Below are 13,660 nucleotides of genomic sequence, written 5' to 3'. Positions count from 1 at the left end.
GAACAGTCTTTCAAGACGGGCAGCAGTCATAAGACTCCTATCACAAGCAAATGAAAGAAGCTAAATCAGCTAAATCTGGCTTTCTTGACCTTGAACCAAACAACCAGCTTCATAGTTCTGGGTTGGCAGCCTCCCTTTTCCTAACCAATGTCCACAGTCATGTCTGAGGGAAGCTCTTCTGTGGGATGCCAAAACACGAGCACAGGCAGGTTTTGCAATTTTTCCCTTGCTTTTGACAACATTGCATTTGGGGAAACAAAACAGAGCCTTCTCGTGAGCAGAAGTTTTAATTTTGCCTTCAAAGCTTTTGACGAATTCTGATTTGATTTTTTGTGTGTGTAACATTGCACGCTCTGATGCACCGAGTAACACCTTAAGCCGAAATACAATATTGCAGTCTTAACTCACAAAAGCTTTCATCTCATCCACAGTGAAAGAAAACAGTGTCCCTGCCTCACCTCTGATTTCACGCCAAGAGAAACTCCTGACTGCTGCTTGTCAGAGCCCCTCCTCGGCTCTCGTCCCTCGCCCTCCCGCGCTGGCGCTCTGCGTGGAGCGAGGTGAGTTTGCTAAGACCTGTCTTGTTCTCCATGCCCGCGGCACAGGCTGGCTGACGGGCGAGCGGGCTCCCCATCGTCTTGTGCGGGGTCTGCTCCCTGCCAAGCCGTGCCTACCCAAGCTGGGAGCTCCCCAAGCTGGGCCCGAGCGGCTCCTCCCCCGACGTAGGCAAGGTTACACCTCTCTTCCCTACGCCTGTCAGTGAACAGCTGGACTTCTCTGGTTACATGTGTGCAACCGTTTAAAAAAAACATCCAGGCTGGCTTACTCAGCAGATTATAAAAGAGTGATTTACAAAATGCGGCTTTCTTCCAGATCAGCCTGTGCCGTTGTATTTATGTGACTGAAGGTCTCAGCTGATCCCTTCTTTTCTTGTGCAGCCAAGAGGTTTGCAGCAGCAGCAACAGCCACGGCCAGTACAATACTGTAAGTCACTGGGAACGTTTTTTTCTCTCAGATTGGAAGGGGTTGGCGTTTGGCGTATCAGATCCATAACACTTAACATATTTTTCTAGCGTAGAAACTGAAGAGTATCTTCTGCTGGGGCTGTGACTGTGCTGCCCTGCAAGATGCAGCAGCAGTGTGGTGCCTGTTTTATAACAGCAGCATGAATGAATGATGCAATCATGCAGGGGGGAAGCATCATCATTTTGTCAGGACAGGCAAGAGGGGATTGGAGAGTTGGGAGGTCTATGTCAACATCCATCAGGTCACTTTACACCTTTTCAACTACTTTTTAAAAGGTGCTTAAATAAATTCACTGTTAGGCACTGCTGTTCAGATATTAGTATATAGCTGCAAACAATTAATCTCTTGACTTGCATACAGGTTTGTATTACTACCTTTAAAAACTGAACAGAAAGCCAGGAAGTGTGAAGCAAGCTTAGCGAGGTTAAGGACTGAATCTTTCTATTCTCACACTGAAAACCACAGAAACTCACAATTATGAATGGATGGGTTGAACTTTTAAAGAGTAGTACTTGCAGGGATACAAACAACAGTCAAAATTTGCTTAAATATAACTAATCTGCTTAAATGTATCCCCTTTCCTCTAAAGCTTTCAAAACATATTGCTAATACTGAGAATTAAACCTCAGCATAGAAAAGCCGTATCACTATATTATTCCCATTTTACAGACACAGGACTAGAAACAATGAGGATTAAGTGGTTTGTTTAAACTAATACCATGGAAACACTCCTGTGAACATTCTTACAAGCAGGACCACTCCTGTAGTGGGAACAGGTCCTGAGAAAAGTTTCAAGACCTGTTTTTTCCAAATCCCTTACTCTAAGCAGCAGTTTCCCTTCAATGCAACAGAAGCAGTTTAATGTGGTTGCATTTCTGTTCATCCTCCTGCACGCTCAGTGCAATGTTATTCTGCTGCGGGAATGTATCTCAGAGTGTATCTCAGTGAAGTGCTCACTCTCTCCTTGTAAAATGGGAAAGTGAATCAGAATCAGAAACACCAGAAACTGTTTGCAAACTAGGATATTCCCGAGTGATCTGTTTAAAAAGATATTTTAGGTAATATTTCATTAAGATTCACTTAATCTTCATTTTTTCACAGCAATAAATGTGAACATAATGCAAAGTAGCAGCGTGGCAGCACTTCTGAAAGCTGAAATATGATAACAAGTGAAGCCTAGTCACAAGGAGGATTTTGAGATCTTGTCAAGATCTCACCAAAATATACCAGCCCCAGAACACCTGGAGTTCTGAGCACCATTTACTTGTTCCTTTTGCATTATATGTAGCTGATACTGCAGATGTTTCAGTTTTTCACAGTGTGGCAAGTGCCCTTCTTTGAAGGGTCAGCAAACAGAAAAGATTTCAGTTGTTTTCCTTTGACATGTGGTCTTACATAATTCCTGTGCTTGCTTCTGTGACTCCACCCTCTCTGTTACGAAACAGAACTATTTCTTGTGGAAATGCCAGTTTTTTTTCCAAATGGCCTAATGAACTACTTCATAGTCTGGAGGCAAGGAGATCTCATGGGAATTCTACTTTTCCCTTGTGATTTCCTTTTTCTCCATCTTTATCTCCAGTTTCACCTTACCTCTCTCCCTCTGTCACTCTTTTCTTATGTCTTCTCTAGTTACTTCTTTGCCCATTGTTTCTTCTCTTCCCCATTTTCTTCTTTTCAGCTTTCCCCGACAATATTTTATTATCAGACCTGTTGAAATGTTTGCTGCTTGGATGTTTTTCCAGCATGCAAATAATAGGATAGGAATAGATTACCGATCTGAAATTCTGGCAGAATTAGATTCTAATTCTAAATCTAAAATTCTGGCAGAATCTACAATTCTGGCAGAATAGATTACTGGCAGAAAGATCAGAGATTTTCTACCCGTGTTTTTCATATGGAGACAGAACTCATTATTTGTGGGAATTTCTTTTTTCTTACCATCTCATTAAAATGTTGACGCATTTAAGCAATCAGATGCCCTCTATTTCAGAGTAATTAATCTCTGCCAACTGTAGAGGCCTATACCACTCTGGAATAAAAAATTGCTGTTGCCTTACTACAGCTTTTGTCCATAGAAAGGTTTTACACAGCTTCAATTCTTTTTGCTCATGTTTCCAAGTGACACCTACCTGTGGACAAGCTACTGCGTCTGTCCTTATTTCCTATGCGCACTTCCCCGGAAGTGAATTCTAGGCATCTTCCTGGTGGACAACAGGCCAAGATGGCCCAGTGAAAATTGTGAAAACAAGGGAAGGAGCAGAACCTCTCCTGTTTGTATTTTCCCCCACTCCTGTTGCCCATTACTCAATCGCTAATAGCCTTGCCTTATGCTCTCATCTATGTTTAGGGCTGGCAAAAAAATTTCAGAAGTTACTGAAATTGGCATGTTACCATTTGGAATGGCATTTGCCAGTCTCTGGAGCTGATGGTGACCCCCGGAGCTCTGCCAACAAGGGCAGAAAAACCTTATTTCACTTCAAGTGAACCACCTTTAACTCCTAAAATTTGCTTTTCCCACCAGCAAGACTCTCTGCAATAGCTGAAGCTTCCTTCATAGGTTCTCCTCTTTGCTCCTGTATGAGCTTCCCTACTTTACAGCTCATCACAAGTTCTCCAACGTGTGTGATGATTTAATGTGTAATGTTTCTCCAACATTAGCCAAAACCAGGTCTGTGTTTTCCAGGACTCAGTGCCCAGCTATAGCAGAAAGTGGAAAGATTTTAGCAGGTCACAGGCCAAGGGAGATCAGGAACTACTGATGGTTTCTGCATTTCAAAATGCAATTCTCCCCTTCCAACTTGTTATTTTTAGGCACTACAAACCACAGCTTGAAACTCTCTTGAAAGAGTTATCGCATGGAACGAAGAGAGGACAGGGTTAATTCAAACCATGGCTCCACAAGTGGTATCCGTAATTCTTCCTCTAACTTGTCTATTTGTCCATCAAAGTGCAAAGTCCACCACAGCGGTGGTCTCATCATTGTCAGGAACATCCAGAAGGGAAAGGAGTATGGGAAATGTGGACACCAGGGAGAAGGAAAAGTTAATGTCTCTTCCTTCCTGCTCCTAATGTGTATTTCTAGCGACAACATTTTTCTCAGATTAAAATTTTGAAGACATGTATCCAGAAATATATTTCAGGTTCTCACCAGGAAATCACATCACAATGCGGTGTCCCCACACAGTGGCATTGCATCATAATGCGGTAATGTTGCAGTGCAGCCTCAGGTTAGCATGATGCAATGTGATGGCTTTGCATAATAAGGAATCAGTGTTGGAACACTGTGACGCAAATGTCACGGCACAGTGATGCAATAAGTTTGTCCAGTAAAGCAAATCTTTAAAATTGGCACCAAACCCATGGCTGAATTTTTGGTGGACTTTGTAATTTCCAGTAGGCTGGAAAAAATTAACGCCCTGCCATTTAAAAAATGTTAGTGAATGTTTTTTTTTTTAATTCCACTGCACAAATATATCTAGCAAATGGCTGTCAAGGCCTGCCCTAACGTCAAAGCCCTCCTGCTCAGAAAATCAAAATCTTCCAGTGAAAATGCAAACACAGTGCTGTGGAGCCAATGTCAAGTCAAGGCTAACGCAAAGCAAACTTGGAATTCACGTGTCACCTGTCCACCCACTGCCAAGTCTTAGCTCAGAGCCAGTCTCTGTCAGAGGGAAGTTTTTATGTCCATGGCCACTTAAGAGAGAGAGGTTTCTCTTATGTGCTGTGCTGATGGCATATGACTATTTCTTACATTACAGAGCAGTCTTTATAGAAAAATATAAAAAAACCATGTACTGTCTGCAGCAAATAATTCTTTAGTGATGCTTCTAAGGCTAGACCAGAGTTTTACAATACGTCCGTGCATGGAACAGCTCTGATGCACCAGGAGCAGAGACCTGTCAAACTATGGCTCAGTCCTTGTTTCTGCCCTTCCTAGAGGTGGAGCGTGTAAAAGCCCTTTTCTGGAATACCTCCTCTTCACTGCGTACCCACTCACCTTTTCTTTCTGGCACACTGGGGAGGTTGAGCCCAGGCTCTGTCCTACCTTCCCACACCTAAACTGAACGCACAGGAGGGAAGTATGGGCTGGATGATACCTGCTCTCCCATTCTCACTCACACCGGTGATGCAGATGAGCACTGAGGAAGCTACTGTGCCACCTTCTCGGCCTTGTGCAAAAGCCACGAACCCACTTTGGTTACTGTAGTAGTGTGTTCACACCAAAAAAATCAAGAATAGCTAGAACGACCCTCTCAAACAGTACTGTTTCATGGCTGTCTTTGGATAGCTTTGCCTTTAATGTGACTTGCTCTCTCCCTTTCTTGCTATTTCATGTCTATCTGTTAAACAGAGATTCTCTCTTACAAATATGGTTCTTAGCTGTTCACAGCAGGTTTCACCCCTTAGGTTTGGCAGCTTCATTTATACAGGCTTTTACCTTTCAATGAAGGACCAGAGTATTCTCTTTTATTCTATACACATGAACAGATAAAAGATGAGTGTGTGTGTTCTATACCTTTTTTCAGTGATTATGGTAATTTTTCATAGAGCCTTTTGTATCCCAGTATTCACCATATGGTTACTAGTCATGGGAATAAAACCAAAGGTTCCTGCTCCTGCTTTGACCATTAACTACTTAGCTGTGATCTCTCAGTGAGCACACAGAAGTCACCTCAGAAAACAGCACATGCTTACCATGTGTGATCCCTGGATGACTCCTGTCTGGCAGTGAACTACATCAGTACCCATCAGCCCCTGTACTTATCCACAGCAAGGTACATAGTGATCATCTTCTCCATCTTCACTGGATGTCTTTTGTATTTGGGGCTGCAAAGTTTGTCCAAAAAGGGCAAAAAATAAATGTTTTGTGGGAACTTGTGTAAGACCTCTCACCATCAAAATTCACGTGATATATAGGAGAAAAATAAATTACCTTACTGAGAGGAAAACAAAAGATGAAGGTATATAACATGCTGTTTGATGATATTTTTTCCCCTATCCCAGAAAAAGAGAGAACCTGCTACCCAGACCAATTACACAAGACGCGTCCTGAGAGAAGTCTAGGAGACTAGAAGAGACAACCAAACAAAAGCTTTTACAAAAGTCTGGGAAATAGTATAGATAGAAAGCTGTATTTGTGTCTAAATGTACGGATTGGCAAATAGTGAAGTCCACACTGAATTCCCTTATGAAAGGGTGAAGCACAAGGTGAGTAGGGTAGAGTAAGAAAATACCTGATTAACACCTTGTGCGTCTGATCTGCAGAAGTAGTGCTCAACAGCACTTTTAAGTGGACAGATATAAAAGGGAAGAAAATAAACCTTTGTCAGTTATTGTAATGGAAAAAGTTGTGTCATGGTGTTGTGGTATCTTAAGGCGTTGAGTGAAGTTCCCAAAACCCAAGACTTTATTGGGTTTTATAAAAGACTAATTCCCAATGCTAATGGCCAAATCTTCTATGCATTCATAGATGATGAGAATATTTAGTTTATATTAATCAGGACATAGAAAAGGATCTAAACCTTCACGATTTAGGGACAACGACTCACTGATAGGTTTAAGATAGTTATGTCTACTGCGATCAAGCAAATCCTTAAGGGCTGGGTGTCTTTTACTATCTCCTGGAGCAACTAATTTGACACACTAGACTGGGTCTGATGAGAAGTCAAGATCCATTTGAGGGGTGAGGGCAAGATGAGACAGAGAACTGCAAGTCCCACACAGCAGTGGGCAGTCTGATGGTTCAGCAAATGCCAAGTATTACAACCTTGAACCCCATGTGAACATCAATGGGCTGAGCCTGCAGAGAGCAAATCAGCAACTGACCAGAGCTCCACGGCCCACCTGTAACGTAAATTGAACATCAGTAGGCAGCAACAGGAGAGAGCAAATCAGCAACCGAGCCAGACCTCCACCACTGCTCACGCTCTTTGATAAAAGCTGGCTACCAGGCTGTGCTCGTCCCTACTCGCAAGAACCATATCAGTTGCACCAATGGCTCAAGACGGAGTGCAGTACTTTCACTCAGAGAAAGACTTTATCTTGTCCCCTCACAGTAAGAAGGTTCCTAAAAGGATGGCATCCCTCTTGGAGATGAAAGAAATCTTCCGCAGTGCCGATGCAGTATGCTTTGATGTGGACAGTACAGTCATCAAGGAAGAAGGCATTGATGAGCTTGCGAAGTTCTGTGGAGTCGGAGATGCTGTCGCAGAGATGTATGTATATTTGCCATTTACTTCATAGGAATAGTAGTAAAAAATAAGCATGGATAAGGTTAATCTGTGACAATGAATTTATAACAGGGATTAATTCAACTCTGTCATAGGAGAGTATTACAGTTTAAAAAGGATTTTAGGAATAATAAGTGGAATTAATGCCTAATGAAGTAACTTACTTCTTCTGGAACTGTGAAGCCGCTCAACAAAACTGTACTGACATGAATTCTCTAATGTAAATTGCTTCGGTAGCCTAAGGTCAGCCCTCATCATTAAACTTGGCTAAGCACTAGCAAGCCTTATTATGAGATGGAGGAGAGGGGACAACTCTCTTAACACCTCTCTCAAGCTGATGTCGTTTCCATTGAAGCTTGTAGGAAAACTTCTGTTAATTTCAGAGAACGCCACCTGAGCTGCCGTTTCGGAATACTGGTCCCAGTGGCTCAGATGCACTCAGAGCGAATGAAGCAGTTTTCCTTTGCCTCACTGCTTCTCACAAGAGCTCCGATCTGTGGAAATCTTCTACCAGTGGTTGCTACCAATCTTTTCAGTGTACCAATCTTCTCCTTTACCACATAGATACGGTATAACCTAGAACCTATGGTCTCTTACCTTGTTTCTCATCATTCTTCTTCAACTAACTGTTCCCAGGAGAAGCCTCAACTTGTTGAGTGTCACTGATTTGCTTTCTTTGGATCACAATTTAGGACCCGCAGAGCTATGGGTGGCACTGTGACATTCAAGGCAGCTTTAACAGCACGACTAGGTCTCATACGTCCCTCCTATGAGCAAGTGCAGAAATTAATATCTGACAACCCACCTCAGCTAACACCAGGAATAAGGTAAGAAGAATTTCAAATGATCGAACGAAAAAGTCTTCCAAAAGCACATGGCGTAAATCAACAAAATTGTTACATTAGTGAGGCTGTAAGACCATAGAGCTGGTTTAGATTGCCTTCGTACTCCATCTCCATGTTGTTTGTGTACAAAGCTTAAATCAGGAGCTTATAATGGCCCGAGTCCATGTCAAGTGGCTAAGCATCCATGTAAAAAGAAAACAGTCTTAGCTGCAAACTGGCGCTTTGGCTGGCAAGCTCAAATTCTGGCTCAAGGATTAAACGGGCATGGAAAATAATCTGTTCAATCACATCTGGTTTTTGATGGGTGATGGAACTGGGAGGAGATTTAATACCCAGTATGAACTACTGGCTTGGTCTATTCTGCAATTATATTACTGCTCTCTTACACTTCTGTGTGCAGTCACACCCTTGCACTCAGCTTAGGGGATCCATTCTTCAGAGCTACCCATTCTATACTGAAATCCCTAAAAAGTATTAAAAAATCATTAAGGGGAAATACATATATCTGTGTGTATTCGTTCATCCTTGGGTTTGGAATAAACATTAATTATTTAAACTGAAAAGGTTTTTTTTTCCTACTCAAATTGTTTCAGACAATTGAAAAGAATTTCTTTACTACAGAATCTGGCCATAGCTCCAAGTCTAAAATATTTTTAGCACGTACAGTAGTTTCAGACGATATTGTGCTTGTATTTTCTCCTTGAAATAAAGCAAATGCTCAGCTTTTTCTGTAGAAGGCATAGCTAGATGTTAACTACAAAGAGAACATTGTTTCCCTGTTTAGAATCACATGATTTTCCTTTTAGTTCCTTCCCTTTCTTCCTCCTTTTCTGTGTAGCCTGCTTTAAGCCTCCACTTTGCTTTTTAGTATTTAGCATTTCCGCTGTTACGGCTACCAGTTCTGCTGCTCAGAATTGCTGCATGCTCATCTTCCTGTTTCTAGAGCCAGAGCCCGTAAAACTTTTAACTGCCTTCAAGCCCCATTGACACTAACCGGGCCCAAAAACAACTACTTTTTTGGGTTCCTTTTCTGTAGCTGATGTCTTCTTCTAGAGCTGGCATCGATGTCCAGCGTCTGGGGAACCAACTCCCCAGAGTTAGAAAATGTTTGCACTTTGCATGCATTTCCGCCCACTTTGGCATTTTGGTGCAGTGGCTTTATCTCCCCCACATTCCCTGCTTTCTTCTGCATTATAGATTCATTTTCTTGCTGTTGTTTTACTCCAGAAAAACAATCTGAACTGGATCTGCTCTCATTTGTTCAAGGGAACTAATGTGAACAGTATGAAAGTGTAAAGAAAACATTTCTAGGGAGTGCTTGTTTCTGAGCAACTAAATACCTGTTTGTCTCTAGACATGGTGGTTTTGTTCAGCTATTTTCAAGCAAGGTGTATGCACAAACTTGCAAGGGAAAGAAGGAAAAACTTTGGGCAGCAGAGATGGATGGAGCTGGAAAGCAGCACACATCCTAACTAAACTGGAATAACACAAAATATGGGCAGCCTTGTTTAGGAAAGATGTATTTTAACTTCCTTGCTATCCCTAGATGCTGCCAGGCGCTCACATTTGGTGACTCCTCTTTCTTCTCAGGGAGCTGGTGAGCAGGCTTCATCAACGAGGGGTCCAGGTCTTCTTGGTCTCTGGGGGGTTTCAGAGCATCGTGGAGCACGTGGCCTCGCAACTGAACATTCCAACAGCAAATGTCTTTGCCAACAGACTGAAGTTCTACTTTAATGGTAAGATTCCCTTAAAATCTCTTTTCTCTGCTAATTAATGCCACTTTTTTGGTTCAAACTGTCTGATATTGGGCTACAGATACCACCCAGCCTACATGACCTTGTTACCAATCCAGCTAGTTCCAAGCAGGAAAATTGCAAGACCTTACCAAAAGCATGAGTTCAGGTCATTTTCCAGACATATGAAATAGAGCTGTAGTTACTTTTTAATTGCAAGCTGTGCCAAAGGTAAAACATGTTACAGTTGCTGACAGCAGAGCTTCATTTTCTCTTGCTCCTTCAAGTTAAACAAGTTTATTACACTTACCTGCTTTCAGAGGCAATCTTCACTTTCATTGACTTTGAGGTATGTATGGAGACCGATGTACTTTAGTAGAGCTGCTCTGGACTTTAAGCTAGTGTAATCAAGCAGAACTGTCGTTAGTGAGGTTGTTTCTTATTCAGTGTTTCATACGCTGTCTATACATCATACTGGATGCTGCTTTTGAAATGTTTACACCAGAATGACTGGACCAGAGTGACTGGGAATGGATTTGTAGGACCACCCATACAGGGTTTCTACTTTTGTCTTAGCATTTCAGCTCTTTGAAAATATCCCCACTGAAGACTTGGCTAAAATCCTAGTTTTTACACTTAGCTTCTAATTACTTTTTTGGGATGCTGATATTGCGAGGCTTACAGGACTGCATGTAATTAGCTGTTTTCTGAAGTAAAGACATGGGGGACTGCCCCCCGGTAAGGCATGTATCTTTCTTCATTTACAAGAAAATATGCTGTGTGTCTAACTTGTCCTTCCACTGTGTTCTAGGAGAATACGCAGGATTTGATGAAACACAACCAACAGCTGAATCAGGGGGGAAAGGAAAAGTTATTACTCATCTGAAGGAACAGTTCCACTTTAAGAAAGTAGTTATGATTGGAGATGGAGCTACAGACATGGAAGCCTGTCCCCCTGCTGTAAGTATTAAAGAACTGGAATTCTAAATTCCTTTTGAGCAAATCTTTGGGGGAAAAAAAAAGTGCAGTTTGAATTCTTTACAGGACTTCAGGGAAGATCTTTAGCACTTCCCACAGCCTGAAAGAGATCTGTGTAGGTAGTTTTCCTCTAGAAAGCCTGCATCATGCAACGGTTGATTTCTCTCAGTTCAGACAATCCCAGTAAGGGTGTCACCCTCTAAGCCAGGGTGCTGGCTGGGTCCAGCAGGACTGTGTAACAGCCTAGCGACCTGTCTCAAATCAAGCTGGTATTACCACGTCTGCCTTTCCCCTCTATGTCCCCACGGCCAGTGCTTGATTCTGCGCAGAGGTCTTGCCCTACCAAGATCCTGGTTCTGAACACTGATTAATGGTGCTTAGCATGAAGGTCTGGCACAGATCTGGTGCACATTTACCTGATACTGGCCTAGCAAGAGGGTTCATCTCACTGTACAGTGGTGATACCTTTGAAGATATCAGCCCTGACAGGGTGAAATAATAAAAAAAAGAATAGAAAGACAACTTTTATAAATGGTCATTTCACAGAGGACAGATCTTAATTCCGTCTCCCCTTTAGCACCTTTCTCTACATAAAAGCACCCCAATACCCCTTCTTCGCCAAGGCGGAGGGACAGATATCCCAGTGCATGGAAATGCACAGGAACAAACTCTGAGAGCTACTGTTGATGTGCGTTACGACAGCTGGTCCCTTACTGTTAAATACGTGCATGACCAAGGCAGCTTAGTGTTTACTGAATGCTTTCTACCTGAAGGCAAAAAAGCAGCAGTGGAAATTTTAAACACTGCACTTTCACTGCAGATGGTTTTCCAAGATGTAGAAATGATGATTGTTCCTGGTTAATGATTGAAGACGTGGTTAATGTTTACTTTGCGTATCTATCAAATGAGGTAAACAGAGTTAAGATAAACAGTATAGGCATAATTGTGAGATGCATGCATGTTCGAATGTTAACTCATTCTTGAATAGTAAGACTTTATGTTGCATCACATTTACATCAGATTTTCAGTTCCGATCTGAACAATCTTGAAGTTACGAGGCACCGAGACACAACTTTCCTATTGGAACAAAACTCTAATAACCAATGTGGTGCAAAATTAGATGTTAATGAAGTTCTTGTTAATAAATTTGAAAAATGAACACGCAAAGTAAAATAGGGGAAAAGGCAGGGAGGAATACCATAATTTAAAAACCCAATCGTAAAACCAAACTTAATTGCTGAGAAGCTCCATTCCTTACGTGGGACTGCAATAATATACGTGCCCATTCTTTCTGTTTTGCCAGGACTGCTTCATTGGATTTGGAGGAAATGTAATCAGAAAGCAAGTGAAGGAGAAAGCTAAATGGTACATTACTCACTTTGACGAACTGCTAAAGGAACTGGAAGAACGATAAATTATACAGTAAAATAATATATTTAACAACTATAAATCCATTATACAATGCAATTAAACATATTTGTTTGCAAAGTTGTGTTCTGGATTTTTTAATGATTCTGGGCGTTGGGTACCTTCCTCTCTGGCCTGAAACTCACGTTGCAAATGGCACCATTCTACTCAAATATTTTGTAATGAAAATGATAAGATTTTTTAAACATCTTTTCCAAGGTGGAAGAAGTCCATTGATTATTCACTCACAAGTGAAGACCAAAGATAGGAAATTATCAGTAAGTTTAAAATACCTTAAAGGATTGGCCCCTGGTCAATATTGCAGATCTATTGTTTCAGAATCATTGAAGCTAACAGCTTTAGTTATTTTGGGTGGCAAAAGAAGAAGGGGGCCACAAACGAGAAGTTTGTCTAATCAACAATAATAATAAATAGCAATAATATAGTGTAAAAGGTAAGCAGTATGGTAAGGACTTTCCATTCCAAAGAATCTCAGAACTAGGTTAAAGAGTGAACAGATAGGTAGGAAACATTACTAAGTATCTCTGATTTCATTAAAATATGGCTACAGGAGAACCTGAGATGTCATCTGTTACTCAACATCACTGTTACTCAACTTGTAGTCTGAAAGACATGAGATGCATGCAAATCTGAGATATATGCAATATTCATCAGTGTCCAAGAAGCATATTTTAAGGCAAATGACATAGTGCTTCCCATACCTCATTAAAATACTTTAAACTAAACTGCAAAATGGTGATTTTGTAAAATGGTCACACTGTTTACTTAACTGTTTTATTTATTTAACAATCCCCCCATCAACCTATAACTGGATGGAAGCTAATTCATCAACCTTTAAAAAAAAAAAAGGTCTACTGATTAAGAAAATACTGTGAAACTTGCGTAGTCCCTTCCTCTGCCTCAAGTGTGGATCAACCACCTTTAAACTGTTTGTGCAAGAAATAAGTCTAACCTGTTCTAAGTACTTCTCTGAGCTTCTGAGCTTCAGCTAACAACCCCTAGTTTCTTAAGGATTTGTCTTTTGTGGCTGCAGTGTCTGATCCAAGAGGGTCCTTATACAGAACATGCTTGATAAATGCTGCCTTTTTGTCAGCAAGTTCCTGACAACTCTTTCGAGTACGTCTTTTTAACCAGCTTTGCTGACACATCATGGTACTTTTATTTCCCTGACTTATAAGAATCTCACCTCTGATAATGTGAAAAGCTTTACTAATGTTAAAATATGTGTCACATCTTCCACTTCCTTCCATCCACGCAATACCATCACAGGAGAAAGATGGTAGATATGACATGATTTGTCCTGGAAAAAAAATCTATGCAGGCTCTTAACCTCTGGGTGCTTACAAATAGTCCCAGTATTTTTCTGGAAACTGAAGATTAGGCTGAGTGTGCTAATTCTCCTCCATATTTCTCACCACAT

The 13,660-nt window shown here is 41.3% G+C and overlaps 1 protein-coding gene across 2 annotated transcripts; it reads left to right on the top strand.

Moving 5' to 3' along the window:
- The first annotated feature begins 734 nt into the window (after window positions 1-734).
- PSPH (phosphoserine phosphatase) lies at window positions 735-12,283 on the top strand. 2 transcript variants are annotated; one of them, XM_072882639.1, is made up of 6 exons: window positions 735-984; window positions 7,061-7,241; window positions 7,949-8,083; window positions 9,692-9,837; window positions 10,646-10,794; window positions 12,116-12,283. In XM_072882639.1, the coding sequence occupies exons 2-6, from the start codon at window positions 7,102-7,104 to the stop codon at window positions 12,224-12,226; spliced, it is 681 nt and encodes a 226-aa protein (XP_072738740.1). In that variant the 5' UTR covers window positions 735-984; window positions 7,061-7,101; the 3' UTR covers window positions 12,227-12,283. The 2 variants fall into 2 exon arrangements, with proteins under 2 accessions (XP_072738740.1, XP_072738739.1); XM_072882638.1 differs by having other exon boundaries at window positions 736-984; window positions 7,083-7,241; window positions 12,116-12,282.
- Window positions 12,284-13,660: the final 1,377 nt, after the last annotated feature.

The sequence above is a fragment of the Ciconia boyciana genome, chromosome 17 (assembly GCF_034638445.1).
Source record: "Ciconia boyciana chromosome 17, ASM3463844v1, whole genome shotgun sequence".
In the NCBI taxonomy this organism is placed as follows: domain Eukaryota; kingdom Metazoa; phylum Chordata; class Aves; order Ciconiiformes; family Ciconiidae; genus Ciconia; species Ciconia boyciana.
Note: the sequence above shows the minus strand (reverse complement) of the source record. Positions and strands in the feature narration are given on the sequence as shown.

Coding starts and splice junctions, on each gene's coding strand:
- PSPH (XM_072882639.1), top strand. CDS start 7,102: ATGGCATCCCTCTTGGAGATGAAAGAAATCTTCCGCAGTGCCGATGCA. Junction 7,242..7,948: donor GGAGATGCTGTCGCAGAGAT/GTATGTATATTT, acceptor ATCACAATTTAG/GACCCGCAGAGCTATGGGTG. Junction 8,084..9,691: donor CAGCTAACACCAGGAATAAG/GTAAGAAGAATT, acceptor CTTTCTTCTCAG/GGAGCTGGTGAGCAGGCTTC.